Consider the following 26,741-nt stretch of genomic DNA (forward strand, 5'->3'; position numbering starts at 1 on the left):
CGGGAACTGGGAACTGGGACTGGGATAGGGAACTGGGAACTGGGGGGGGCACTGGGAACTGGGACTGGGAACTGGGGGGGCACTGGAACTGGGATAGGGAACTGGGAGCTGGGACTGGGAACTGGGAACTGGGGGGGCACTGGAACTGGGATAGGGAACTGGGAACTGGGACTGCGATAGGGAACTGGAACTGGGAGATGGGACTGGGATAGGGAACTGGGAACTGGAACTGTGAACTGGAACTGGGACTGGGAACTGGGAACTGGGAACTGGGAGGGGGCACTGGAGTTGGGAATGGGAACTGGGATCGAACACCGGGATCTGAGATCCGGCACTGGGAGATGGGATCGCGGACGGCGAGCTGGGATCCGGCACTGGGAAATGAGACTGGGATAGGGCACTGGGAACTGGGATCCGGCACTGGGAACTGGGAGGGGGCACCGGGAGATGGGATCGGGCACCAGGAGCTGGGACTGGGAGCTGGGATCGGGCACCGGGAATGGCGCTGGGAGCTGAGGGTGAACCCTGGGAAGTGCTGTGGAGCCCTGGGAACTGGGATCGGGCTCTGGGAGATGACGCCGGGAGCGGCTTTGGAGCTCTGGGAACTGGGACTCAGCTCCTGCCACTGCCAGCGCGGTCGCGTTCCCCGCGGGATGTCCCAACCGCGCCGCCGTCTCCCGCCCCGCGCGGTGCCTGCCGGGAGCTGTAGTCCCGTGTGGTGTTCCCTGCGGAGCCGGCGCGAACTACAACTCCCGGCAGGCACCGCGGCGCGGGAGGTGCGGGCCCGGCGGGCTGGGCCCTGCCCGCTTCCGGTTGGCGCGGGGTCAAAGGGCAGGGGGCTCCGGGGGGCACTGAGGCCTTGGGGGGGGGGAGGGGGGTGTACCCTGAGGCCTCTGGAGGTCCCGTGATGGGTATGGGGGGGCCCTGACTGCTCCTGGGGGGACTTGAGGCCTCTGGGGAGGGGTCTGAGGGGCCGGGGGGGCACTTTCCTAGGGCCCTGAGGGGTCTGGGGGAAACCTGAAGCCTCCAAGGGAGGCTCTGCGGGGTCTCTGGGTGCCCCCGGGGGGGTCCCTGAAGGGCCCTCCCTGGGGGGGTCTGTTCTGCCCCCACAGCCATGAGCGAAGCCGCGGGGGGTTGGGAGCAGCAGCGCTGCCCCCCCCAGCCCGGGCAGAGCCCCCCGGTGAGTGTCACCCCCTGACCCCTCCTGTGCCCCCCCGGGGATCTCCTGCCCCCCCCCTCCTGTGCCCCCTCCCACCTGAGCCCCGTTTGTTTCCTTTCTTAACGGAGCTTTTTGGGGTCCCTGAGCTGAACACAAGCTGGGGGGGGTTGGGTTCCTGGCTGTGTTTTTGGGAGGGTCACAGCCTGGGCTCTCCCTTCCCCCCCCCCCAGCTCTCAGCTCGGGCTCTGGATGGGCTCCTGCGGGTCCTGGCACAGCCATCGGGTGCTGGTGAGATTTTTTGGGGGGTTTTGGGGTGATTTGGGAGTTTTCTCGTGGGGGGAACATCCCGAGGGGGCTCAGAAGGAGCCGAGGGAACTGGGGGTTGGTGCTTCCCCCCCTCCTCACCCCAGAGACCCCACGGGTTGGGTTTTTTTCCCCGAGAGAAGGGGAAATACAGCTCCCTGGGGTGCTTGGGAGGGGGGGGGGAACAAACAAACCCCGCCTCGGGATCCGGGGGGGTCTTTCCTTCAGCAGAGCTGAGTGAGGAGCAGCAGCGAGCCCGGGAGGAATGGGAGAGAGTGGAGGAGAGACAGAGGGGTAAGGGGGGGGGACGAGGGGGGGGGGAGGCGCCTTTTGGAGGTGGGGGCGGGGAGTGGCACATTTGGGGAGGGGGGAGGAGAGTCCTGGGGGGCTGCCCCCCCCCCTACCCCCCGGGTTGTGTCTGTGCTGAGGGCTCCGAACGGGGAGGGGGTGGGGGGAGGCTTTTTGGTTTGTTTGGGGTTTTTATTTGGGGGGGGTGGGGGGGGTTTAACCCGGTTCTTTGCCTCCCCCAGACCCGGGGAGGCCGCCAGCCCCCCCCATCTCCTTCCCCGAGGCTCTGCAGTTCTTCCAGGCCTCCCCTCCCCCCCCCAGCCGGGTAGGGCCGTGCCCCACCCCCCCTCAGATGTAGTAAGCAGGGGGGGGGGAAGCGCTGTGCCCCCCCCCCCAGGGGTTCCCATCCCCCCCCTCCCCAGCCCGTGGCTGATGTTCCCCCCCCCCCCCCCTTTTGTGTTTGATTTCCTGGCAGGTTGGGGGGCAGGGGCTGAGCCCCCCCCTCCTGCTGCTGCGCTGCCTCTGGGGCCCCCCCCGCCTGCAGCCCCAGCTGAGGGGACAGAGGGACCTGGTGCTGGGCCTGGCACGGTGTGAGTGTCCCCAGGGACGTCCCCAACCCCCCCTCGGGGTGTCCCCAACCCCCCTGGGGCTGTCCCCAACGCCCCAGGTCTGCCCCTCTGCCCCCTAGCTTGCAGGACCAGGACCCTTCCCCTCTCCCCCTGAGGAACAGGGACAGGGAAAGTCCCTGTGTCCCCAGGACCATTCCTGCGTCCAGGACCCCCTTCCCAGCTGGGGGGGCTTTTTTTTTTGGTGCCAGGGGGCAGTTTTTGGGTGTTTTTTGGAGTTTTTTAGTTGCTGAGGAGTGACTTTTTGGGGTGCAGAGGGGCATTTTGGAAGTGCCATTCTGTAAGGGGTTTTTTTGGTGCTTGGGGGAAATATTTGGGTGCGAGGGGGGGTTTCTGGGTGCCAAGGGGTGATTTTAGGGTGCTGAGGGGTGCTTATTAGGGTGCTTTGGGTGCTGAGGGGCATTTTTAGGTACCAGGGGGTGATTTTTAGATGCTGAGGGGACATTCTTTAGGGGGTTTTTTGGGTGCTGAGGGACATTTTCTGGGTGCCCAGGGGTGGCTCACAATGCTTAGGGACACTCTGTAGGGTTTCTCGGGTGCCAGGGGTGACTTTTTGGGTGCCAATGGCGTTTTTTTAGGTGCCAAGACCTGGAGGGGAATTATTTGGGGGCTCTTTTGTGGGTGCCAAGGGATTTTTTTTTTTTTTTTTTTTTTTTTCATCCTAAGGGGTGTTTATGAATTTTGGGTGCTGGGGGGGGGTGATTTTTAGGGGTTTTCTCCCCCCTCAGGTGCTCTGGATGATGGGGAGGTGGTGCACATGAGGATCCTGCAGACCATTTACCAGCAGCTGACCCAGTCCCAGTGGGGCTGCCCACGCTATGGGGAGCACTGGGAGGAACTGGGATTCCAAGGTGAGGCTGAGGATGGAGCTGTAGCCCCTGCTTGAGCCCCTTCCCCCTGTCCTGGGGGGCAGAGCCCGACCCCCCCCGGCCCCCCTCAGCCTCCCCTGCTCCAAACTCAACATTCCCAATTCCCTCAGCTGCTCCTCACAACTTCCAGATCCTTTTCCATGTCTCCCTTGCCCTTCTCTGGACACCCCCAGGCTCTCAATGTCTCTTTTCGGACCCAAAACTGAGCCCAGGATTCGAGGGGCACCCTCAGACCCTCCCCTCCCCCGCCCCCCCAATTTCCGTGGATTCTCTGCATCCCTTTCCCAGTTTTTGATCTTTCCGTGGATAAAGCTCCTCCCCTGCCCTTCTCCCCCACCCCGGGGGTCTCACCCCCCCCGTGCTCACCTCATTAACGTTTCTCATTGAGGCAGGAGCTGGGAGGCTGCTGGGTGTTCCTCCTTCCCCTCCTCCCCCCCATCTGTTCCCAACCTTTTCCCACTTTTTTCCAGGCTCTGATCCCGGGCGCGACCTGCGGGGGGTGGGGATGTTGGGGCTGCTCCAGCTCCTCTCCCTCCTCACCGACCCCCAGACCCTGCCCCTGGCCCACCACATCTTCAGGCTGTCCCACCACGAGACCCAGGCAGGTCCCGCCCCCCCCCTCCTCCCCGCTGATTTTGGTTCGGATTTTGGGGGGGGATTTTTGGTGAGGACCCCCCCGACATCTCTCCCCCTTCTCCCGCAGAGTTTCCCTTTCTGCCTCATGTCCCTCAACATCACCCGCATCGTCCTGCAGGCTCTGCGGGAGGGACGGCTCAACAGGTGACATCCCCAGCCCGGGGGGGTCCCCTGTGCCCCCCAGCACCGCTCCGGGGGGGCTCTGACGCCCGTGTTCCCCCCCAGGGAATGCAATCGCCGCCAGCAGCTCCTGCCCCTCCTCAACCTCCTCCACGCCGCCGCCTTCCTGCAGCTCCAGCGCCTCTGGACGGCCCAGGGGGCGACAATCGCCGACACCGGCGACATCCTCAGGGGTGGGGGGGTGGACCTGCCCTTCCCCCTGCCCTCTCCCTGCCCTTTCCCCGGGATTTTTTCCCTCTTTTTCCCCTGCCCCGGGGCCGCCGGGGTTTGATGGTTCTTGCCCCAGGGTGGGGGAGGGTTGGGTGAAGATTCCCCCCCCCCTCCGAGCCCCTTCCTTGGGACACTCAGGACCTGAGGGATCCCCACCTCACCCCAGTGTCCCCCCCCACACACACCCACAGAAGCCCCCCCCTCTCATTTTCCTCTTCTCCCCCCTCCCCCCCCCCAGAGTTGGAATTCTCCACCAAGAAGAACCCGAGGCAGCTCCTGAGGTCCCTGGAGAGGCACGGGAGGCAGAGCCCCCCCCGACACCTCCCCCGCAGGACCCGGGGGGGGCAGGAGGTGAACTTCACCCCCCTGCAGCTGCTCTGAACTCGGGAGATTCCCAGAGGATCCCTGGGAGATCCTGGCAAGAGCCACGTGGTACGTGGGGAAAGGTTTGGGGAGGCTCCAGGAGGAGCTGCAAGCAGAGGGACAGAGCCCCGGGATCCCATGGGAGAGCTCCTGGATCCCATTGGAAAGCTCCTGGATCCCATGGGAGAGCTCCTGGATCCCATTGGAAAGCTCCTGGATCCCATGGGAGAGCTCCTGGATCCCAAAGGAAAGCTCCTGGATCCCATGGGAGAGCTCCTGGATCCCATTGGAAAGCTCCTGGATCCCATGGGAGAGCTCCTGGATCCCAAAGGAAAGCTCCTGGATCCCATGGGAGAGCTCCTGGATCCCATTGGAAAGCTCCTGGATCCCATGGGAGAGCTCCTGGATCCCATGGGAGAGCTCCTGGATCCCATGGGAGAGCTCCTGGATCCCAAAGGAAAGCTCCTGGATCCCATGGGAGAGCTCCTGGATCCCAAAGGAAAGCTCCTGGATCCCATGGGAGAGCTCCTGGATCCCAAAGGAAAGCTCCTGGATCCCATCAGAGCTCCTGGATCCCCCCACAAGGCTCTGGTATCCCCCTGGGCCCTGAATAATTTATTAAAAAGAGAAAACCCCATTTTTTCACTTTTTTCGTGGCTTTTTTTCTGGTGCCTTCCTGAGGGGGCTGGGGGTGTCCCCTGTCCCTGCTGCCCCCACCCCCTGCCTCAGTTTCCCCCTTTTTCTCCAATCCCAGTTCCAGCACTGGGAATGGGAATGGCTGCTCCACCCCCAAAAATGTCCCAATGGACACCTTCAGGCCTTAAAAATAAGGAAAAAAACTCCAAATCTGGGGATTGAAGGAGACGGGCACAGCAGGGAGTGGCTCTGGTAATGGGAAATGTCCCCCCCAGCTGGGAAAAATCCCAAGAAATGGGGAAAAAAATCCAATAATTGGGTTAAAAAATCCCAATAGATAGGGAAAAAATGCACAAAAATAGGGAAAAATCCCCAAAGTGAGGCCAAAACCCCAAGAAATAGGTAAATAATCCCACTAGCTGGGGGAAAAAAATCTCAAGAAATGCGAAAAAATTAAAATAAATTGGGGGAAGCTCTCAAGAAATGAGGGGGAAAGTCCCAAGAAATGGTGGTTAAAAAAAACCAAACTCTTTAATGAATGGGTAAAAAAGTTCCAGTAAATGGGGAAAAATCCCAATAATTGGTGAAAAAAACTCATGGGAAAAAACCCGAAGAAATGGGGGAAAAATCCCAATAAATGAGAAAAAAATTGCAAGAAATGGGTAAAAAAATCCCAATAAATGGGCGAAAAATGCCAATTAACAGGAAAAAATCCCCAAAATACAGCAAAAATCCAAGGATTTGGGTAAATAATCTCACTAGATGGGGGGGGGAATCTCAATAAATGGGAAGAAAAAAAAATGGGGAAAAGTCCCATAAAATGGGTAAAAATAACAACAACAAACAAGAAAATGGTAAAAATCCCAAGAAATTGGGGCAGTGGGGGGGAATAGGGAAAGATTGGGCTAAAAGTAGAGAAAAATGAGGGAAAACACAGGAAAGGAAGAAAAAATGGGGAAAAATAAGGGGAAATGGGGTAAAAAGGGAAATTGTGTAAAATAATAGGGTTAAATAGGGGAAATAGAGGAAAGGGGGGGAATGGGCAAAAATAGGGTCAAAAATAGGATAAAATGGGGCAAAAATTGGGACAATAACAAAAATAGGAAAATGGGGCAAAATAGGGGAAATAGGGTGGAAAATGGGGTAAATAAAAATGGGGAAAAAAGGGAGAATGGGGTAAAAATACGGGGGGGGAATAAAAAAAATTGAAAAGGCTGGGGAAAAAATTAGTTGAGAAATAGGAAAAAACAGGGTAAAAATTAGGAAAAAAGGAAAAAATGGGGGTAATTAAGTAGAAGAGGGTAAAAATAGGGGAAAATAAGGTGAAATGTGGTAAAAATAGGGTGGAATTTGGGGGAGTGCTGTGATTATTTATCAGAAATCTGAATTCCTGGAGTCTCAGCCCCGAGGGGGGGGGTGTGTTTGTTTATTTCCCTTTTTTCTTGTGTTGTCTATTTGGTTTTTTTTCCTCTTGTATCTTTTCCTCTTTTTTTCCCCCCCGTCTTTTTTTCCCCTTTTTTTGGTCTTCCGTTTTCTGTTTCCCCCCTTTTTTTGTCTTTTCCTCCTTTTTGTTTTCCCTTTTGTATCTTATTTCTTTTTTTCCAACCTTTTCCAATTCTCTTTTCCCCCCTTTTTACCTTTTTTCCTTTTCCCTGTGTTTGTTTTTCCCTTCCTTGCACTTATTTTTTAAATTCTTTTTTTTCCCCTTTTCCTGTCTTTTTGCCCTTTTCTTACGTTTCTATGCCTTTTTTTAATTTTTATTTATTTAATGAATTAATTTTAATTGAATTAATTAGCATTTCCCCGTGCTAAATTACCTTTTTTCCCCTTCTTTTTAATTACCAGTTTTATTTATTCTGGGTTTTTCCTACCTATCATCACTTTTTTCTTCTCTTCCCTTTCTTCCACTTTTTTCCCAGTTTTCCCTTTTTCCTTTCTCTTTCCCCCCCATTTCCCCCTCCCCAGGTGTTCCCAATGCTCCCTCCAGCCCCACCCCCACCCACTCGGGGCCTTTTTGGGGAATTTTCCCGAAGCTTCGGTGCCTTCGCGCCCTCGGCCCGCGCTGCGCTCGGGAGGTGCCCGGGGGGGGTCCCCAGAGTGGGGGGGGGCGGGGCGGGCAGGGCCGGGGGTCCCGAGGAAGGGGGGGGAAGGGGAAGGGACCCCCGGGGTTGGGGGAAAGGGGGGGTGACCCCCTCAGGGTCCATATGGGGTCTGTGCCCCCCTCCCCCCCAGCCCCTATAGGGGATGTGGGGTTCCTGGGGGTGTCCCCTGCCCCCCCCTCCAAAAACCCCAAAATCCTCAGAATCAGATTTTTTGCCCATTTCTGTTGGTTTTTCGCAGCCCCCCCGCACCTCTCAGCCCGGATTTGGGGGATGCCCCCCCCGACCCCCCCAGTGCCGCCCCACAGGTACCCGGCCCCCCCCCCCCCCCCGGGGACAAGGGCGGGGGGGGGCCCTGGGTACCCAAATAACCTGGGGGTGACCTGGGGGGGGGGTGCAGGAGGGGCTATCTCCTCCAAACAACATTTTAAAGCAAATTATTCACATTTTCCTCATTTTTGCTGGGGGGGTGGGGTGGGAGGGAAAAGTCCCTGGGGAAGGAGGGGGAGGGCACTCGGGGGTTGCTGGGCTGGGGGGGGGGGGGGTTCTCCTCTTTATTTTGATGCCCCGTCCTCTTTTCTGGGCCCCTTCACCCTCTTTCTTTTGGACCCCAGCCCCATTTCTTCTGGTGCCCCCACCCCTCTTTTTTTCGATTGCCCAAATTCTCTTCTTTTTATTTTTTTTGGGTTCCCCCCCACTCCTTTTCTTTGCTGCCTCCACCCTCTCAGTGCCCCAAATTCCAGGTTTTTGCGTTTTTTTTTTTTGAGCACAACACTGTTCCTGGGTACCCCCCACCTCCTTTGTTTGAGTGCCCCAATCGTTTTTTATTTGAGCCCCCCACTTTTTTTTTTCCCAGGCCTTCCACACCTCTTTTTTTTTTTTTAGTTTATTTTTTTTATTGTGCCCCCATCCCCTTTTCTTGGGTGTCTCCCAACTCCTTTTTTTTTTTTTTTGGGTGCCTTTCACCCCTCTTTATTTTGGGTGCCCCAACCCTTCTTATCATTTGAGCCCCCACCATTTTTTAATTTTTTTTTTTGTTGTTCTTCCAGCCCCGTCTCTTTTTTTTTTTTTTTTCCCCCATTTCTCTGTTTTTAACCCCAACCCTCTTTATTTTTTCACCTCTTTTTGGGTCCCTCTTTTTTTCACCCCCCCAACCCTCTTTACTTTGGGCCCCCACCTCTTTTCTTTGGGTGCCCCCCATCCTCTTTTTTTAGGCACCCTATGGGGTCTGGGGTGTCCCCCCAAAGCCCCCCCTTACCCCCCCTCCACTCTGTGTCTCCCCAGCTCTGGACACAATTCCCAAGGGATTGATCCCCCCGGATCCAGAGGCAGAAAGGTGACAGCTGGGGGGGGGGGGGGGGGCACACCCCAGCCCTGCTCCCCAGGAATTCCTGTGATTTCTCCCCAAAAAAGGGGTCTCGGGGAGGGCAGGGGGGGCTGGGTTGGTCCCTGCTCCCATTTCCTCTCTCCCTGCTCAGATGCAAACCTGGCTCTGGCATTCGGGGCAGAAATTGGAATTTTTCCTCCCATTACCTGCACCCCAAAGAGCTGGGTAAGAGCTTTGGGGTTGGGACCCCCGGGGGCCTGGGGGGTGGGAGGGTGGTGGGCTGGGGCTGCCTCCCCCCCCCCCCCGTCCCCGGACTCACTTTTTGGGTCATTTTCCCCCCTCCCCAGGATGGTTTCTGCCCCAGCACCTGTCCCACTTTGGTTCGGGACGCCCTGCGGGTGACAGAGGAGGGACACGAGGTGGGCTTGGGGTCACCTCTCAGCCTGGAATCCCCTTTTTTTTTCCCTCCCCCACCCCAATTTTTAATCCAGGTACCCATGGAACCCCCTCCCAGCTGCTCAGGAGTGTCCCATCTCCCCCCCCTTCCTCCATCCTCTCCTCCCTCTATCCCCCTTCCTCCCCAGTTACCTGCCCGAGGAGTTTCATTAATTACACCTGGGGCTGGGAGCAGGGAATTCCCCTCAGGGTCCTTCCTTGGGGTTTGGGTTTTTTTGAAGGAAAATTCAGTGTTGGGGAGGAAGCTCAGAGGGGTTGTTGAGCACCCACTCCCTTGAGCCAGCCCAGCCCCTGGGGACAGGGGACGTGGCCTTGTCCCCAACCCCTCCTGCTTTTCCCTTTGCCAAATCCCTGATTATTTTATTTATTTTTTTAAAATTTTTTAAATCTATTCTTTTTTAATTCCAGAGGTGCAGTCCCCTGGTGGCTGAGCTGTGTTTTTCCAAGTGGGGTCATTATCTGCCACTTAGCCTGAAATATCCCAGCTCCAGCTTTCAAACCCTGATGAATAATTCATCTCCCCTGTTAAAAAAAGAAAAATAATAAAAATAATAGGAGTTGGAGGGTAAATAACATGAGGAGTGGGAAAGCTCTGGAGCTCCCGTGTCCATCTCCAAGCAGCTCCAGCTCCTGGGGGCTCTGGGGCTATCCAAGGTTTTTGAAGCTACAGTTGAGAAACTTTGAGGGTGGTGTTGGGGGAAAGTCCCAAATTTGGCATCTCTGCTGCATCACAGCTGCAAAACGATCAAAGCCCCAAATACCCCCCAAATTCTGGTGCCCCCCCCGATGTCTCTGTCTCCTCCCCCAGGTACAGGGGGGTGGCTGGTCCGCAGGGTTTGTGTTTTTCCTGGCAATTTGGAACTGGAAAATCCCCCAGGGAGACCCCCAGGGACCTCCCTGCCAGAGTCTGCAGCAGCAGAAGGTGGGGGGGGGGAGCACCCCCAAAGAGGGTGAATGGGTGGGGGGTTGGGCTGGGGGGATGCTAATTACCTAATTAATTACCTAATTACCCACCTAATTAATAGAATGCAAACGATTTTCCCACCTTACTTTTCTTCCCCCCCCCGCCCCCGCAGGGTGCAGGATGCTGCTGCTTGCTGCTCCCCGGGAATGGGGGATCCCCCGGAGATCCCCCCAGTGCTGGGAGCAGAAAATCCAGGAGATCCTGGCTGAGATCCAGGCCCCACTCTGCCCCTTCCTGCTGAGGTTTGTGCTGGGGGGGGCCCAAACCCCACCCGTGGGCTTGGGGGCTCAGTCCCATCCCTGGGGGGACCTCTGAGGGGTGCAGGTGGGATCCCTGAGGGGGAGCACTGGGATTCCATGTGGGATGTGGGTGGATCCCTTGGGGAATGCTCCAGGATCCTCTGGAGGATGCAGGTGGATCCCTTGGGGAATATGGGGGGGGTCCCTAAAGGGGGGTGGGAGCCTTTGGAGGGTGTGCAGGGATCACTTGGGGGATGTGGGATCTTTGTGGGGATGCTGGTGGGATCCCTGGGTGGGATCGTGTGGGATCCCTTCGGAGGTACAGGTGGATCCCCTGGGAGATGTTTTGGGTTCTTTTGAGGAATGTACAGGGATCCCTGAGGGGATGGAGGTGGAGCCTTTGTGGGATCCTTTTGGGGACTGTAGAGAGATCCCTTGGGAGCTGCAGATGGATCCTTTGGGAGGGATGCACAGGGATCCCTTGGGGATGTGGTGGGATCCCTTGGGAGGTGCAGGTGGATCCCTGGGGGGATCCTGAGTCACAGGACCAAAGGACCACACAGATCCCTTGGGATCTTCCCCCCGGGTCCTTCCTGGGATCTGCCCCGGGGTGGGGAAGGGAGTGGGGGGGGGGGGGGGTTCCTACTCAGGCCCCTCCCCAGGGACCTTTTTCCCCTCCTGGCCCCTGGGGGCCTGTGGCAGCTCCTCTGATGACACCAGAGCCCTTCCAGCAGCTCTAGGGGAAGAAATACCCAGGGGTAAAACCCCTTTGGATCCTTCTAGGAATGGGCAGAGGGGGAAGGGGGGGGGGTGTGACAGCAGCTTTTGGTGAGGAGGGGGTCTGCAGTCCAGCCCTGGCTTCCCCCTCTGGGTGAGAAGGGGATCTGGAGCTGAAGCTCTCACCCACAACCCCCCCGTCGCTGCCTGGGGTGAGGGGTGGGGAAACTGAGGCAGGGATTGTGTCTGGGGGAATTTTTTTTTTTTTTTTTTTTTTTTTTTGGGTGGGGGGGGTCTCTCACCCTCTCCTTTCCCCCCCAGGCTGTGCAGTTGGGCTCTGCTGAAGCTCCTGGGCCGCCTCTTCCTGGGGGTGCAGCTGCACAGGGGGCAGCTGGAGATGGTGCTGCAGGCTGCCAGGAGGGTGGGGGACCCCAACCAGCCCCTGCACCCTCCCCCAAAGCCCCCCTCCTCACCATCCTGACCCCCCCTGTGTCCCTCTGCAGCCCGGGGTGCCTCTGGTGTTCCTGGGCAGGCACAGCTCCCACCTGGATGGGCTCCTCCTCTCCTCCTCCTCTTCTTCTCCCGGGGGCTGGGGGTCCCCAGGGTGGCTCTGGGTGCCCGGACCTGCAGCCCCCCCACTCCGGTAAGGCTGGGGGGGAGGAGAGGAGAGGAGAGCATTGCACCCCCTGAGCCCCCCGTGCAGTGGGGGACTTGGGAGGGGAGGGGGGGGCACACCCACCCACCATTGTTCTCCCCCACCCCGCCCCCCCCCAGTGCCTTCCTGCGCTGCCTGGGGGGGATTTTCCTTCCCAGGGAGCTGGAGCAGGGAGCAGGGAATGGGAACACGGAGCTGCTGGGGGCTGTGCTGGCTGGGGTAAGGTTCCCCCTCGGGGGGGCTGGGAGGGGGGGATCTAGACGCCCCCCCAAACTCCCAAAGCCCTGGGGGGTGCCCCCCCTCAGCTCCTCCTCGTCCCTCCCCAGTACGTGCAGGAGGTGCTGAGGAGCCAGCAGCCCCCTCCTCATCTTCTGGAGGAGCCCCCAGCCCCCCGGCTCCTCTCAGCCCCAGCTCAGCACTGGTTGGCACTGGTCTGCAGGGCCCTGAGGGATGGGGCCGTCCCCGACGTCCTCCTCGTCCCTCTCAGCGTCACCTACGAGATGACCCCCGGGGGGCTTCCAGCAGGAGCAGGTGAGAGAAACCCTGGGATGGCTTGGGGGGACCTTAAAGCACCCCTAGGGACCCCCCCAGGGACCCCTCCCCCAGCCCAGGGGGCTCCAAGCCCCATCCAACCTTCAACACTGCCAGGGGATGGGGCAGCCACAGCTTCTGGGGGCAACCTGGGGCTCAGCACCTTCACCCCAAACAATTCTTTCTTCCTAAAATCTTGTTTAATCTCTTCAGTTTTTCAGCTCAAACCTTTCCCCCTCATCCCATCCCTCCAGGCCCTTGTCCCAAGTCCCTCCTCAGCTTTCCTGGAGCCCCTTCAGGCACTGGAAGGTGCTCTAAGGTCTCCCCAGAACCTCCTTTTCCCTTGTTCCCTGCTCCTTCTTCTTCCCTGCTTCTTCCCGTTTCCCTCCTTTCCCCTCTCCCCTCCATCCCCCCCAGTATCCCCATGGCCCCCTCTGCCCCTCTCTCCAAGTCTCCCCCCTGTGCCCCCCCCCATTAACTCCTCTCTCCCCCATCTCCCCCCAGAGCCCCCCTGCCCCCCTCACCCTCAGGTTCTGGTTCGGGGCTTTGGGTCGGATCCTGTGCCCCAGCTGGGGCTCTGCCCGTGTGGACTTTTGCTCAACCCTTCTCCCTGCAGGTATGGGCAGGGGACCCCCCCCAGCACCCCCCCTGGCTGGCTCTGTGCCAGGGAGGGGGGTGGGCAACCCCCTGCGGAGGGGTTTGGGGGGACTGGGAGGAATCTGGGGGGGTTCTGGTACCTTCCAGAGGTTCTGGTGCCTTTTAGAGTTCTCCAGGGGGGCTGTGGGTTCTGCAGGAGAAACTGATGTCCTTTGGGGGGGGTTCTGGTGTCCTTTGTGGGGTTGTGGTGTTCCCGGGGGGATCCAGTAATCCATGTTTGGGAGAAACTGAGGGGTTGGGGTCCTTGGGAACCTCAGGGACCGACCCATCCCGGTGGCACTGGGGTTCTGCACACCCCAGGTCCTCATTTTTCCTCACTCATATCCAGGAATTTGTGGCCAAAAACCTCGTGGGGAGGAGAGCAGAGGAACTGCTGCTGCTGCCCCCCATCCTGGGCACCTGGTGAGTGGGGGGCAGCACCTGGGGGCACCCCCCAAACCCTCCTGACCCTGCTGCAACCCCTTTTCCCCCCCTGTGTTTTCCAGCCCCACCTCTCTGGACACCAAAATCCCAAATCCTGGTCCCAGCACAGCCAAGGAGGAGGAGGAGGAGGAAGAGGAGGGGGTGCTGGTGACCAGGCTGGGTCTGCACGCCCTGAGTGGTGAGGGGCTGGGGAGTCCTCCCTGTCCCTGTCCCTCACCCTCTGGGGTGTCTCTGGGGTGTCCCCTCCCCTGTCCCAGCCTGTCTCTGGTGTCCCCTGCAGATGCCATCTCCTGCTCTGCTGTCATGGCCGTGGCCATCACCTCAGCCCTCCTGCTGCACCGGCACCCGGGGGTGAGGAGGGGGCCCCAGGGCTGCTCCTGGGGAAGGGGCTGCCCAGAGCCTGCTCTCCCCCAGCCTCCCCTGCTCAGCTTCCTTCCTTTCCTTCCTTTCCTTCCTTTCCTTCCTTTCCTCCTTTCCTCCCTTTCCTCCCTTTCCTCCCTTTCCTCCCTTTCCTCCCTTTCCTCCCTTTCCTCCCTTTCCTCCCTTTCCTCCCTTTCCTCCCTTTCCTCCCTTTCCTCCCTTCCCTCCCTTCCTCCCTCCCTCCCTTCCCTCCCTTCCTCCCTTCCCTCCCTTCCCTCCCTTCCCTCCCTTCCCTCCCTTCCCTCCCTTCCCTCCCTTCCCTCCCTTCCCTCCCTTCCCTCCCTCCCTTCCCTCCCTTCCCTCCCTTCCCTCCTTCCCTCCCTTCCCTCCCTTCCCTCCCTTCCTCCCTTCCCTCCCTTCCCTCCCTTCCTTTCCTTCTCCTCTCCCATTCCCCCCCCTCCTCTCCCCTTGTCCCCATTCCCTCTCCCCTTGTCCCCATTCCCTCTCCCATTCCCCATTCCCTCTCCCATTCCCCATTTCCCATTCCCTCTCTCCCATTCCCTCTCCCCAGGGGGTTTTCCTCTCCCGCCTGCTCCAGGATTTTTCCTGGCTGCTGGAGGAGCTGTTGCTGCACCAGCGGGATGTGGGCTTCTCAGGGCGGGTGGGGGTCCTGGTGTGGCACAGCCTGCAGCCCCTGGGTCTCCTCACCTGCCACCACCTGGGGCCCCTCGGGGACGTCCTGGTGGTCCCCAAGGGCTCGGCAGAAGCCAGGAGGGAGCTGGGACACCACAGCGCGGGGCATCCTGCCAGTGCTGGCCTGGGAGGCACTGGGAGGTGAGGGGACACAGGGGGACACCGGGGGGATTGGTGACACCAGGGGGACTGATGACACCGAGCATGGGTGACGGTGAGGGGGAGCAGGGACACCAGGGATTGGTGTGACACTGGGGGGATTGGTGACACCAGGGACAGGTGACACCCAGCATGGGTGACAGTGGGGGGATCAGGGACATGGGGGGGGATTGGTAACACCATGGGTGGGTGACGGTGGGGGGCTGGGTGGGTGACAGTGGTGTCAGTGTCTCCTCTCCCCCCAGCCTGTGCCATCCGGGCACTGGTGCTGCAGGTTCTGCCCTTCCTGGGAGCCCCCCCGGGACCCCCCCCGAGCATCACCCTGAGCCAGGAGGAGCTGCACTCCAAGGGGGCTGGAGCTGCTGGGGCTGCTGTCCCCCACACTGCTGGGGGCTGCAGGTAGGGGCTGGGGACACGGGGGGGGCTGTGACACCCTTGGGGGGGTCTGTCCCCCCCTCCCAGCCCCTGTCCCCCCTGTCCGCAGCCCTGCCAGCCCCTGCCCAGCCGCACCCAGGACATGGTGGACAAACTGCTCCTCTGTGGGCTGCTGCAGGTTGAGGAGGTGGGTGACACCCGTTGGGACCACCCCCCGAGACACAGCCCCCTCCCCATCTCTGGGTGTGAGGGTCCCATCCCCCTGTCCCCCCCCAGCAGGACATCGAGCGCCGGGGCTGTGATTTGTCCCCCCGGGTCTGGGCCAGGGTGGATTTCAGTGACAGTGACAGCGAGGAGGAGGCTCCCAAGTGCTGCTACAAGGTACCAAGGTGTCCCCAACCCCCCCGGGGGCCCCCCCCAACCCCTCACTGACCTCTGCCTCCCCCCCCAGCTGACTGAGCCCCCCTCCTGTCCCGGCCTCCTCCTCTTCCTCTGCCGCCTCCTCGCCCCCACCCTGCGCGGCATCGCCCGAGCCGCCACGTTCCTGGGACTGGCCCCGTGGCCACTGCCTGGTAGGACCCCCCTTCTTGGGTGGGCGACCCCCCTTCTTGGGTGGGCGACCCCCCTTCTTGGGTGGGCAACGCCCTTCCCGGGGTGGGCAACCTCTCTCCTTAAGTGGGCAAATCCTTCCTTGGGTGGGCAAGCCCCTCCCAGGGTGGGCAACTGCCCCCCCTTTCCCTTATGCCTCAGCTTTTGGGGAAACTGAGGCAGAGCTGCAGGCACCAGAGGGGCTGTGCCCCAGGTCTCACCCTCCCGTCTCTCTTCCCCCAGAGTCAGACTGTGTGGAGGCTCTGATCCAGTTCCTGCAGGAGGAGGAGAGTGGGGGTGAGTTGGGGGGGGAGGGGGATTTGGGGGTCTCCCCCCACCCCCAGAGCCATGGGAGGGGAATCTGGGGATTCCCTGGGGAATTTCTTCCCCCCCAGACCTCCCCAGCAGGACCCTGGCCCTGAGCTCCCTGCAGACCTTCAAGGAGATGGGGGTGAGTGTGGTGGGGGGCCCCCCCCTGCCTGGTGCCTGCAAAGTGACCCCCCTGACCCCTCCGTGTCCCCCCCAGGTGCTGGAGGAGGTGCAGCCCCCCCCCTGCCCCCTGCTCCACCTCTCCCCACAGTTCCAGTCCAGTGCCAACCGGGAGAAGCTGGAAGCCTTTATCCAACAGTTCATCCAGGACTAGGAGCCAATAAACTGGGGTGCAGCGACCCCGCCCTCTGCCTCCTGGATTTATTAAGCGGGGGGGGGGGAGGTTGAATTTTGGGGTGAAAGGGGGCGATTTCTGTCCTCACACCACTTGGTTGCAGATGGTGCCCAACTCCTCCATCTCACACTCCACCTCACCTCCTCTCTGCGGGGGGGTAAGGAGATGCAGGTACCCCCCCACACACACCTTATTTCAAGCCCCCTCCCCTTACTTTGCCTCCCCTCCCCCCTGATTTATTTCACACCCCCTGCCCCTTCCCTCACCTGGAGGTAGAGGGGGGGGCATCTGAAACATCCCCACCCCTGGGGGGGTCCCGGTCAGCAAGATGTCCCCAGGGACCAGGGTGACAAAGCTGGGCGGGGAGGTGACAGAGGGGAGGTGTCACTTGGGGTGCCCCCTGCCCCCCCCAGGTCCTTGGGGGGGTCACCAAGCCCCGGGGCTCACCGGGAGATCCAGAAGATGAGTTTGGGGAGGGGGAGGATGAGCTGCCGGGTGCTGGTGTCCTGCATCACCTGCCCGTTCACCCGGCAGCAGAGCCGCAGGTTGTGGAGGTCTGGGGGGGACAGAGGGGACACGTCACACTGGGGGGGACGCATCGCATTGCACACAGACCCCACTCACACTGTCCTCTGGTGCTAACACCAGGCTCAAACACTCCACGCAGCCAGAGGCCTGAACAGCTCCATCCATCTTGGTGTCCCTCTTCAGGGCTTCCGTCTGTGTCTGCACACCCTGTGTCTTAACAGCAACAGCTTTTGCTGTTTTGGAGACCATCGCTCCTTCAAGAGAGCTGGGAGGTGGCTGTGCCCCCCACCCCATCTCACAGAGCTGATCCCACAGCCCCAGAAGCTCCATTCCTGATTTAACAGACGCTCGGCTGGAAGCTGAGTGCTTGGATGTTTGAAGTACGAGGTTCTAAGACAATCACAGAGTCACAGTGTTCTGGGAGCTCTGGAAGGGGTGCCAGGAGAAGGTGAGAGGCAGCAACAGCTTTCAGGTCTTGCACCTTGCATTTGGAAACCATGGCCCTGTGTTTAGAATTTTGGAACCGAACTTGGCTGGAGTTTGACCACAAATTGAGGATGACCAGTTCACAACTGCCACCTCGCCAACTCACCAACGCTCATTCAGCCACTGCCAGTTGACCTCTACCAAGTGATCACTGACACCTTGTGGTGATCCAAGTGATCCCCAAGGCACCACAAGTGATCACAGCCGCCTTGCCACTGCCAATACAGGGCCACCACTGACCACCACTCTCATGGTCTGTAACTATTAATTTTTTATACTTTGTTTGTGAGGAAATATTACTACTGCACATGTACATCCTACAAATAATAAAAGCAACCAGATTTACGGTTTGAACAAAATTGTCCCCAACCCCCCCTCGGGGTGTCCCCAACCCCCCTGGGGCTGTCCCCAACGCCCCAGGTCTGCCCCTCTGCCCCCCAGCTTGCAGGACCAGGACCCTTCCCCTCTCCCCCTGAGGAACAGGGACAGGGAAAGTCCCTGTGTCCCCAGGACCATTCCTGCGTCCAGGACCCCCTTCCCAGCTGGGGGGGCTTTTTTTTTTTGGTGCCAGGGGGCAGTTTTTGGGTGTTTTTTGGAGTTTTTTAGTTGCTGAGGAGTGACTTTTTGTGGTGCAGAGGGGCATTTTGGAAGTGCCATTCTGTTTTTACATAAATTAATTACACCAAGGAAAAGGGCTCTTAATCTGCAGATTTGGCTCTTAACTTGGGCTGTCCACCCTTGGGCTCCTCTCTGGAGAGCCCGGTTTCAACCCCATCCCCCTTCAAGCCTAGTTTAAAGCCCTCCGTATCAGCCCCGCCAACTTATGGGCTAGAGTCCTTTTGCCCTTGCTGGATAGATGAAGCCCATCTGGTTTGAAGAGACTGGGTAAGATGGAATTTGGCCCATGGTCAAAAAACCCAAAGTTCCGCCGGTGGCACCAATCCCTTAGCCACCTATTGATTAAGACTGGTTTTCCTACTCCTCTCCTCGTTCATCTCTGCTACTGCAGGAATGGAGGTGAACACCCCCTGTGCTCCTGTCCCATCAGCTCATCGACCCAGCGCCTTGAAGTCCTTTTTAATGGTCTTGCTACTTCTTCCATTAATGTCATCACTGCCAGCCTGGACTACCAACAGTGGATAATAATCAGAGGGCCGAATTAGCTGGGGGAGTCTCCTACTGAAATCCCTCACTCGGGCCCCAGGAAGGCAGCAGAGCTCCCTGTGGGAGGGGTCCGGTCGACATACAGGGCCCTCAGTTCCCCTCAGAAGGGAGTCACCAACTACAACTGCCCTTCTTTTTTCCTTTGTAGCTGTAGTTGTAACCCGCCTGGTAGACGGGGGGCGAACAGGAGACCTTCCAGACAGTTCTTCCTCTTGTGTGTCCTCTGCCTGGTTCTCTGAGTCCAGGGCCTCATCTCGGTTCTCGAAGGGCACCCGGGGGGATGGCGGGGGCTGCGAGGGGATTCTTTTGCCTCTCCGATGAGGGACCTGTTTCCATTCCCTCCCATCCACCTGGTTTCTTCCAACTGCCTGATGGCAGGAGGGGCAGGGCTTCACCGCCTCCATCTGGGCTTCTTTTGGGTTAGAAAGGGTGTGACTCCAGGAGTCAACAGGGGGGCAGAAGCACAGGAAGAATAGGTTTTTAAACAAATTAATCACACCAAGGAAAAGGGCTCTTAAGGAAAGAAAGAGAAGGTTTAATGCTTTTTTCAACCCCTGCAGAAAGTCCCAGCTGGCTGCTGCTCTCCCTGCTGGCTTGGAGGAACTTGCAGCACTGGGTCAGGATGCCCGTGAAACTGAGCCGTGCTGCTGCCACCAGCAAGGGTTCCACATGGCAGGACTGTCCCAGTGTCCCACGCTGAGTGAGGATGCTGACAAGTTCCAGGGAAACATTCCCCATCTTCCGCTCCTCCTGGCAGCTGCCAAACAAAGCCCTGAAAGCAAGAAAGCAGCGCTGGGGTGAACTGGAGCTTTTGAAAGCCTGAGCCCTTCTCCCCTCTGCCTCCTTGCACCCCCCAGCACCAGCGTGGGCACTGGCAGCAGCCGTGGGAAGGAAAACTTCTCCCCTGGCTCCTGGTGCAAGCCAGGAGCACGCCGGAGGTGGCCGGATGCTTGGGGACAGCGGGACGCAGAGAAGAGTGGCACAGGGGGTGACCCAAGGTGGCTGCTGCTCGGGGGGGACAGCCCAAAGAAGGGGACACCTGGTTGTCACCTGGGGCCAGGCTGTGCAGAGGGATGGGATGAGCTGACCTGCGGGGGTGATGGTGTCTGCTCAGCAGGCTCGGGGTGCTGCCTGTGGGAAGGAGGCCGTGGCACCGGGCTGCTGCTCCCAGCTCCGTTCACACGCTGCCATCTGCCCCGGGAGCCCTTCCCCCCCCCCTCGGGCTCTTCGGGTCAGGGGGGCTCTCAGTGACATCTTCCCACCTCCACCTTCAGCACTGGCACCTTCAGTCCCACGCTGCTGCTGTCCCCTGCTCTGGTGACACTGGGGAGGTTTAACCCGAGGAGAGCGACCCGAGGGGAGTCCTGGGTGTGGAGAGGAGGGCTTGGAGGGCACTGCTTTGGGTTGGAAGGCACTGCTTTGGACTGGGACAGTCCAGTAGAGCCTGGGGAGGCACATGGGGATCTGGGGGACAGCAGCTGCAGTGTGGCATTGGTGAAGGTACCGTTGGGAAGATGGCAGGAGGAGACTGTCCCCGAGACATCAGAGACAGCAGCACAGAGCCCGGAGACTCTGTCCTGATCTTTGCCGCTGCTGCAGAGTTTCCAGGATCAGTGAGGTCTGAACTCCCAGGGACTGGACTGAGGGCTCAGGGTCGTTTTCCAGGCACTGGAGGGCTGGGAGAGAAAGAAAGAGAGCAGTGGTGAAGCCTCAGTGTTCGCACAGCCCCTCCCGTGCCAGCCCCATCCATTTCTTTCCCTGGCCAGGAGGAGCAGGTGGGAGCCAGGGAGCAGCTGGAAGCTGCTGCTCAGGAATGCCAGCAGCCTGGCTTGGGCTGGAAGGGACCTTAAGGATCCTCCAGTCCTAACCCCCAGCCTGTCCCCAAGAGCTTCCCCCTCCCCTGAGGCTTCTCCCTCGAATGGGGCCAGGCACGGCAGCCCCCTGCCCAGGCTCTGTCCCCTGCCCCATCCAGCCCCATCCAGCCCAGCTCTGACCCCACTCACCAAAGAACATTCCCAGCACTTCATACCGATGCCTCCTCAGGCGCCGCGCAGCAGCCCCTGTGCACAGAGCTCCCGTCAGACCTTCCCCTGCCCAGCACTGCACAGCCCCCTGCCCGGGGCAGCCAGGAGAGGGTCCCCGGGGGCTGTTGCTCACCAATGAACCTGATGGCTGCCAATCTCACACCAGTCGGAGCAGCCCTGAGCCGGATCTTGCTGAAACGCACATACTGCTCCACCCAGCTCCTCTCCTGCTCCAGCTGGGGAGAGCCCAAGTTCAGGGGGCTGGCACAGACCATTCCCTGTGTGCCAGAGCAGTCCCTCTGCCCATCCCCAACCCCTTCCCCTCCAGACCATTCCTTTCTGCCAGCCAGGAGCCCTGGGGGGCTGAGGTGCAGCCAGAGCGTGGGACGGGGGCTCCTGCAGCACCCAGGGGCTGGGGGGAAGAGGGCTCTGCAGAAGAACCCCTGGGGGGGGCTGCGTGCCTGAGGGCAGCCCTTGCCCAGCCCGGGCCCTGGCACCTGGGGCTTGTCCTCACCAGGGTCTCTCCAATCCTCCACGTCTCCTGGTTCTTAACCACTCGCTTCAGCTTCCTCCAGCCCAGGAACTTGGCAGAGGCGAGGAGGGCTCTGCCAGAGGCCTGCAAAGCAGCAGAGGGTGGGAGCTGGCACCACAGCTGGGAGAAGGAGACCTCTGGGCAAGGCTGCACAGTGTCCCCAGCTACTGCTGGGAAGAGGCAGCTGGGGACAGAGCCTGAAGGGGGGGGGGGTTCAGTGCCCGAGGCAGGGACACGGGGCAGCCACCAGCTCAGGTATCACGTTCTGCCAGGTTCTCTCTTCTGCCAGCCAGCAGGAGAGAGATGGGCAAGAGCTGCTGAGCTGCTGCCAGGGCTGGGGCAGAGGGAAGGGCAAAGCTCTGAAGGGTCAGCTCTGGAGTCTGTACCTCGGCCACGCTCTCGTCACTCATCCGAAGGAAGAGTGAGATCAGGGTCCTCCGCACCATCTCCTCCACCTTTTTCTTGTCCTTCCTCACCATCACCACCAACAGCTCTCTGAAGAGGATGATGGAGAGCTCTCTCACCTGGCTGGACTCCTGGGAGAGAGGAAGGAAGGAAGGAAGGAAGAGACCCAAGTCAGGGTGACTGCAGCAGCAGCCTCTCCCTCCCCATGGTTCCTGTTGTTCTGAGTGGGGAGATGCTGCGGGGTGGTGGGGCTGGGGGCAGCGGAGGCCTCATCCTGCCAAGGAGAGGCTGTGCTGGGCTGCAGAGCCCAGAAGCCCTCCCAGCAGAGCCCAGGGCCGTGAGGAGGGCAGCAGCCCTGCCCAAGTGCTGCCCGCGGGGCTGGGCTGGAGGGCAGCTGTCCTTGCCCCGGGCCCCTCTGCGGGGTCAGGTCCCACAGCAGCCTTACATCATCAAAGAGGGCTGGGAGACTTCCTGCCGCCAACACAGCCATGTGGCTGGCTTCCTTCTGCTCCAGCTGCCCGCCCAGGAGGGCTCTGAATAAGAGCAGGGCCTCCACCTTGACGCCGCTGTCAGCGTGTGGCATCATCAGCAGGGTGACAAGCTCAGCAGGGGCCTCTCTCTGCATTTCTGCTGCCTGTGTGAACAGAGAATTGATTTCTGAGCCGGGGAGGGCAGGGAGGGCCCTGTGGCCCCTGCTCAGCCACCTCCTTCCTCTCAGCCAGGCCCAAGCCACCGCGTTACCCCCGTGCCCCAGCCCCAGGCTGCCAAGGCGGCTCCACCTCGCTCACCATCTGCGGATCTCCTGACAGGGCCGCCATGCCCCTGAGTGCCAGCAATTGCATCGTGTGGCTGTAAGAGTGCATGTGCAGGTGGAGGAGGTGCAGGTCACTCAAAGTCTTTTCAAGGTCCTGGCAGCCCAGCAGCTGAAAGAACGACAGCGGTGAGAGACGGGCAGAGCTGCAGGACCCCGGCACTGTGCAGCTCCCGCTTCCCACTGCCAGCTCAGGGCCTGACAAAGGGGCTGACACAGCCCGTCCCGTCCCGTCCCGTCCCGTCCCGTCCCATCCCGTCCCGTCCCGTCCCGGGGGAAGCCCTGCCTGTGGACACCCAGGGGTGCTGAGCACTGCCCCAGCAGGAAGGGCTGGCGGGCAGAGGGACTGACAGCAGAGCCCTCTGTCCCAGCTCCGGAGACTGTCATCCCACCCGGCAGCCGCCTGGGACAGAGGGACGGCTTCAGGAGCATCTGCCAGAGGCACTGCTTCCCACCAGCCTTACCTCAACGTAGAAAGTCATGGCTAAGGTGTTCTGCCAGGGCTCCCCAGAGCCAAACATCCTTTTGACGTGCTGGAACAGGGAGCAGCGCTGCTCAGCTGAGCTCTTCCTCCTCATCTCTCTGGGCAGGGAAAGAAAAGCAGCGCTGGCGGTGAGCAGGGCAGGCAAAGCCTTGCTGGCATTGAGCTCTCTGCCCCCGGGCATGGGGCTGCCGAGGCTGAAAAGGGCTCTCACCTGGCCAGCAAACTGACTCCCCTCTGGAGGGCCTCACTTCCAAGGAGCAGGTCCCAGCCACCCTCCTGCTGGATCGTCTGGACAAGCTCTTCACATCCAGCAGCGCACAGCAGGGATTTCATGGCCTTCACTGCCACCTGCTGCTCGTCTCCCCGAATCCATGGATCCTTGACAAGCTGGCTGGTCAGGGCCATGAGGAGCCTGGGGAAGAGCACTCCCAGGCTTTCCTGACAGTGGGGCCACTGGCTGAGCCTGCACAGGACCTGGGAGGCCTGCAGAAAAGACACAGGGACAGCTCTCAGTGCACAGACGCTGCTGTTGCACTGCCCAAGGCCGCAGAGAGCCCGATGGAGGCTGTGAGCCATCTGGCAGCACACGGTGGATGAACACGGTGTCCAGAATGCTGCAGGGTGGTTCCTGTTTGTGCTCAGGGGCCCCAGCAGCCCCACGGGGCTGGCACAGAGGGGGTTGGTGCAGGGCAGGTCCCTGCTGGCCCTGAGGGGCTGTGTCCCCAAGCCCTGGAGGAGGTGGGTGTTTGGGGCAGGCAGCAGGGGCTGCCTCTGCTTGCCTGGGGAGCCAGGAACAGCCCTGAACCCGAGCAAGACCTGCTCTGCTCACTCACAGCTGAGACACTGACGCCTGCTATGGAGCCCTCCATCACACCCAGCAGCCCCTCGAAGATCCTCTGGGTGTTTCTGGCTGGGGACAGCATCACCTCCCACATGGCCAGGGCAGCCCTGCAAGCCAGAGCGCTCCGTCAGCAGGGCTGCCTCGGCCACCCTGCTGTGCGCGGGCTATGGAGCAGGTCCCCAGGGCTGGAGGGGCTCCTACCTGTCACACTCTGGACTGATCCTCAGCAGAGTCCTGACCGTGTCCTCGGGGCTCCTCTCAGCCAGCAGCCAGAGCAGTGACTCCAGGCTGTGCCGGGCTGTCACCCTGGGGACACGCTGCAGGGTGCTGTGGATGCCCCTCAAGATCGCTTCTGCCTGGAGGGGACACGGGTGAGGATGGTAAGACAAGAGGGCATGGCCTTAAGCTCTCCCGGGACAGGTTACATATTAGGAAGAGAAGAAATTCTTCCCAGAGAGGGTGCTCAGGCATTAGAATGGGCTGCCCGGGGAGGGGGTGCATTCTCCGTCCCTGGAGGTTTTGAAGAAGAGGCTGAATGTGGCACTGAGTGCAATGGCCTGGGAACCACGGGGGGAGTGGATCAAGGGCTGGAATTGATGATCTCTTTCCAACCCAGGTGATTCTGTGATTCTCTGATTCTATGGTGCTGCCACTGCAACTGCTGCCCTGCCCATCCCATCCCTCTCTGCTGCCTTGCCCTGGCTTCAGGTGCCCAAGAGACTGGGATCTGGGAGGGAGGGAGCAGGGAAAAGCACCAGGAAGGTGTGATGGGCAGGACAGTGCAGCCCCAGGACACTTACATCCACCAGCCAGAAGCCAGGGTCGCTGGTGGCCACGTCCAGCAGGCTGCAGGCCACCTGGCTGTCCTGGGTGCTGGAATCTCTCAGGGCTGCTATAGCTGTGAGGACCAGGCCCGTCCTCTCTGCAGCCCAGGAGTAAATTCCAAACTCCTGCGGGGAGAAGGGAAGGGAAGGAGGGAAGAGATGTCAGGAAAGCTGCAGCAGGGGCTGCTGTCCCTGCAGGGAGGGGAGGAGGAGGATGAAGAGGAAGAGGGAGGGAGGGAGGGAGGGAGGGAGGGAGGGAGGGAGGGAGGGAGGGAGGGAGGGAGGGAGGGAGGGAGGGAGGGAGGGAGGGAGGGTCTCCTTCAGGGTGAGGGAGGAGGGCTGGGCTCATGGGCAGGGCCTGCTGGCCCTCCAGAGAGCCAGGGGCCAGGAGGGCTGGAGCTGCTGCTGGGGCACTCCATGGAGGGACAGCCTGGCATAGGAACCCTCTCAGCAGGGAGAGTGAGGCCAGGCCAGTCCCAGGCATTTTGGGAAGGGTCCCTTGGAAGGGTCCCAGCAAGGAGGGAGCTCCTTACCCTGGCAAGGCCACTGGTGTTCATCTCATCTGCTGCTGACACCCAGCCTGGAGAGGAGTGGAGGAAAGATGGAACTCTGGGACCTGGCCCAGAGCCTCCCCAGCGTTGTCGATGCAGCACGTCGAAGAGGTGCTGAAGAGCCTCTGCTGCCATGGAGCTGGATGCGCAGCAGAGGATGAGACGTCCCACCATCTCTCCCAGGCACTGGAACAGCAGGGATCAGAGGGCTGTGGAGGTGTCTGCCCCAGCCCCTGCACGCTGCCAGCTCCTCTGCCCAGCGCAGGGTCCCCTCTCAGCAGCGCCCGGGCCAGGGGAGCAGAGCAGCAGGACGGGCGAGGCCCAGCTGTCCCCAGCAGGAACAGCCTCCCCTGCAGCCCCGCTGTCCCCTCTGCCTCTCCCTGCTCTCCAGCCCTCAGCTGGCATGAGGACTGGGACTCGGGATAGCCACAGAGTGAGCATCCAGGAGAGCGGGAAGGGCTGAGTGAGGGGGGCACCGGAGCTTGTCTGGCCCTGGGGGCTCCTTACCCTGGCAGAGGAAGGGCTGATGCCTGACTCCATCGCCCTGGCAATGAGCACCAGAGCCTCCTGACCTTCCTCTGCTCTGGGGGAGGCTGTGAAGAACATCAGGCCCTGCAAGAAGAAAAGCCAATGCTCTGCCCTGGGCTCTGCTGGCTCTCCCAGGGCTGACAGCTCTGCTCAGCACCTGGCAGGGCTCGGATCCTTTGCCAAGGCTTCCTGGGAGGGGATCCTTGAGCGTGGGGGCAGCTGGAGCAGGCACAAGGCCGGTGCCAGTCTCTGTGGGTACCTCTGCTGAGCCCTCCAGAGCATTCACAAGGATCTGTCCCTCCCCCTCCTCAGCTGGACGCAGATCCTCAGAGCTCCTGGAATCACAGTCGAAATCTAACAAAGCAAGAGAGGAGGGTGAGCTGAAGGTGCTGGCAGGACAGACTGAAGTGTCCCCTACCTGGCACCCAGCCCCGTGCCAGCTCCCGAGGACAGAGCCAGCCCTGGGCGGGGGGACCCAAAGAGGGGACTGGCAGGGATCGGGCCGGGGATGTGCCCAGCAACCACTGCCATGCAGGAGGACAGCAGAGCAGCCAAAGGCCACTCACTCACTCACTCACTCACTCACCTGCCTCCGGCAGCGGGACCTCCCACACCTCTGATGGGGCAGGGGGGTGGCCTTCCTCCTCTTCCTCTCCCCTCCAGGCCAGCCGGGGCCGGCTCGGGGGTCTCTGCTGAGTGGGGGAAGAGGAGAGGCCATGGGGGGTGGGCACGGGGGGGGCAGTGCTGCCGGCCCCAAGGCTGCACTGCATGGGGGGAGAGCCCGTGGGGCCAAGGGGGCTGCGTGGGGACAGGGAGAGGGCTGGGACGGGCCCTGCACGGGGCAGGGAATCTCCAGGGGATGGAGGCTCCTGGGCAGCCTGTGGAGATTCACAGCCCTCAGGGGCTGGGCAGAGGCTCCCATCAGACAAACCACCAAGGGCTGTCGAGTCCTGCCCCGTTTGCCCCGAGGGCATCCACCCAGCCCCAGTCCCCGGCTCATCCCTCTCCCGGGGACCAGGCACCGTCTCCAACTCTCCTTGGTCCTCTGGGGATCCACGGAGGCTTCTCCCGAACGCTGAGAATGCAGACATCGCTCAGGGCTCCTGTCAGCTCTGTGCTCGCCTCTGCACTCTCTGCTGTCCTTCTGGACACTGAGACGGGGCCTCCCCGGTGCTCAGAAGGGACCCCGGGACCCGCGGTGTCACAGGTGAGGTCACAAAGGGTCCCTTTGTCACCTGGCAGGCAGGCCGGGTGTGTCCAGGCAGGCGTTGGCACATGGAATCATGGAATCATCATGGCTGGGAAGGACCTTCAAGATGATGGAGTCCAAGTGTCAGCCCTGCACCCCCTGAACCACCGCAGCATCTCCCCCAGCACCACGAGATG

General features: G+C 60.6%; 3 protein-coding genes and 1 long non-coding RNA gene across 10 annotated transcripts; 3 read left to right on the forward strand and 1 right to left on the reverse strand.

Annotated features, from left to right (window-relative positions):
• The first annotated feature begins 729 nt into the window (after positions 1 to 729).
• Positions 730 to 5,267, forward strand: ELMOD3 (ELMO domain containing 3). Of its 3 annotated transcripts, none has more exons than XM_071729287.1 (11): positions 730 to 812; positions 1,113 to 1,180; positions 1,390 to 1,447; positions 1,691 to 1,756; positions 1,993 to 2,075; positions 2,226 to 2,340; positions 3,105 to 3,227; positions 3,716 to 3,846; positions 3,949 to 4,025; positions 4,107 to 4,234; positions 4,510 to 5,266. In XM_071729287.1, the coding sequence occupies exons 2-11, from the start codon at positions 1,115 to 1,117 to the stop codon at positions 4,650 to 4,652; spliced, it is 990 nt and encodes a 329-aa protein (XP_071585388.1). In that variant the 5' UTR covers positions 730 to 812; positions 1,113 to 1,114; the 3' UTR covers positions 4,653 to 5,266. The 3 variants fall into 3 exon arrangements, with proteins under 3 accessions (XP_071585388.1, XP_071585387.1, XP_071585389.1); XM_071729286.1 differs by having other exon boundaries at positions 2,226 to 2,358; positions 4,510 to 4,789; XM_071729288.1 differs by lacking the exons at positions 730 to 812; positions 1,390 to 1,447 and having other exon boundaries at positions 1,119 to 1,180; positions 1,694 to 1,756; positions 4,510 to 5,267.
• Positions 5,268 to 7,610: 2,343 nt separating this feature from the next.
• LOC139788830 (uncharacterized) lies at positions 7,611 to 8,905 on the forward strand. The gene is made up of 3 exons (XR_011722951.1): positions 7,611 to 7,677; positions 8,654 to 8,705; positions 8,848 to 8,905. It is a non-coding gene; the product is annotated as an uncharacterized lncRNA (long non-coding RNA).
• Positions 8,906 to 9,817: 912 nt separating this feature from the next.
• On the forward strand, positions 9,818 to 16,182 carry LOC139788722 (glycerol-3-phosphate acyltransferase 2, mitochondrial-like). The gene is made up of 17 exons (XM_071728894.1): positions 9,818 to 10,074; positions 10,229 to 10,358; positions 11,394 to 11,493; positions 11,576 to 11,715; positions 11,796 to 11,946; positions 12,054 to 12,258; positions 12,765 to 12,874; positions 13,244 to 13,317; positions 13,401 to 13,516; positions 13,619 to 13,689; positions 14,270 to 14,532; positions 14,796 to 15,105; positions 15,202 to 15,306; positions 15,377 to 15,497; positions 15,757 to 15,810; positions 15,909 to 15,964; positions 16,040 to 16,182. Exons 1-17 carry the CDS (start codon positions 9,939 to 9,941, stop codon positions 16,154 to 16,156), a joined length of 2,259 nt encoding a protein of 752 aa, XP_071584995.1. The 5' UTR covers positions 9,818 to 9,938; the 3' UTR covers positions 16,157 to 16,182.
• A 2,693-nt stretch (positions 16,183 to 18,875) lies between these two features.
• On the reverse strand, positions 18,876 to 26,729 carry LOC139788732 (maestro heat-like repeat-containing protein family member 7). Of its 5 annotated transcripts, none has more exons than XM_071728907.1 (18): positions 25,942 to 26,729; positions 25,615 to 25,709; positions 25,335 to 25,439; positions 24,810 to 25,013; positions 24,253 to 24,402; positions 23,654 to 23,808; positions 23,445 to 23,559; positions 22,823 to 23,094; positions 22,592 to 22,709; positions 22,105 to 22,239; positions 21,762 to 21,950; positions 21,298 to 21,447; positions 20,894 to 20,995; positions 20,513 to 20,615; positions 20,359 to 20,415; positions 19,880 to 20,031; positions 19,444 to 19,725; positions 18,876 to 19,127 (listed from the first exon to the last, which is right to left on the reverse strand). In XM_071728907.1, exons 1-16 carry the CDS (start codon positions 26,444 to 26,446, stop codon positions 19,898 to 19,900), a joined length of 2,589 nt encoding a protein of 862 aa, XP_071585008.1. In that variant the 5' UTR covers positions 26,447 to 26,729; the 3' UTR covers positions 18,876 to 19,127; positions 19,444 to 19,725; positions 19,880 to 19,897. The 5 variants fall into 5 exon arrangements, with proteins under 5 accessions (XP_071585008.1, XP_071585011.1, XP_071585009.1 ...); XM_071728910.1 differs by having other exon boundaries at positions 19,444 to 19,669; positions 19,860 to 20,031; XM_071728908.1 differs by having other exon boundaries at positions 19,444 to 19,678; positions 19,860 to 20,031.
• Between the last annotated feature and the right edge of the window lie 12 nt (positions 26,730 to 26,741).

The sequence above is a fragment of the Heliangelus exortis genome, chromosome 30, assembly GCF_036169615.1.
Source record: "Heliangelus exortis chromosome 30, bHelExo1.hap1, whole genome shotgun sequence".
Classification (NCBI taxonomy): domain Eukaryota; kingdom Metazoa; phylum Chordata; class Aves; order Apodiformes; family Trochilidae; genus Heliangelus; species Heliangelus exortis.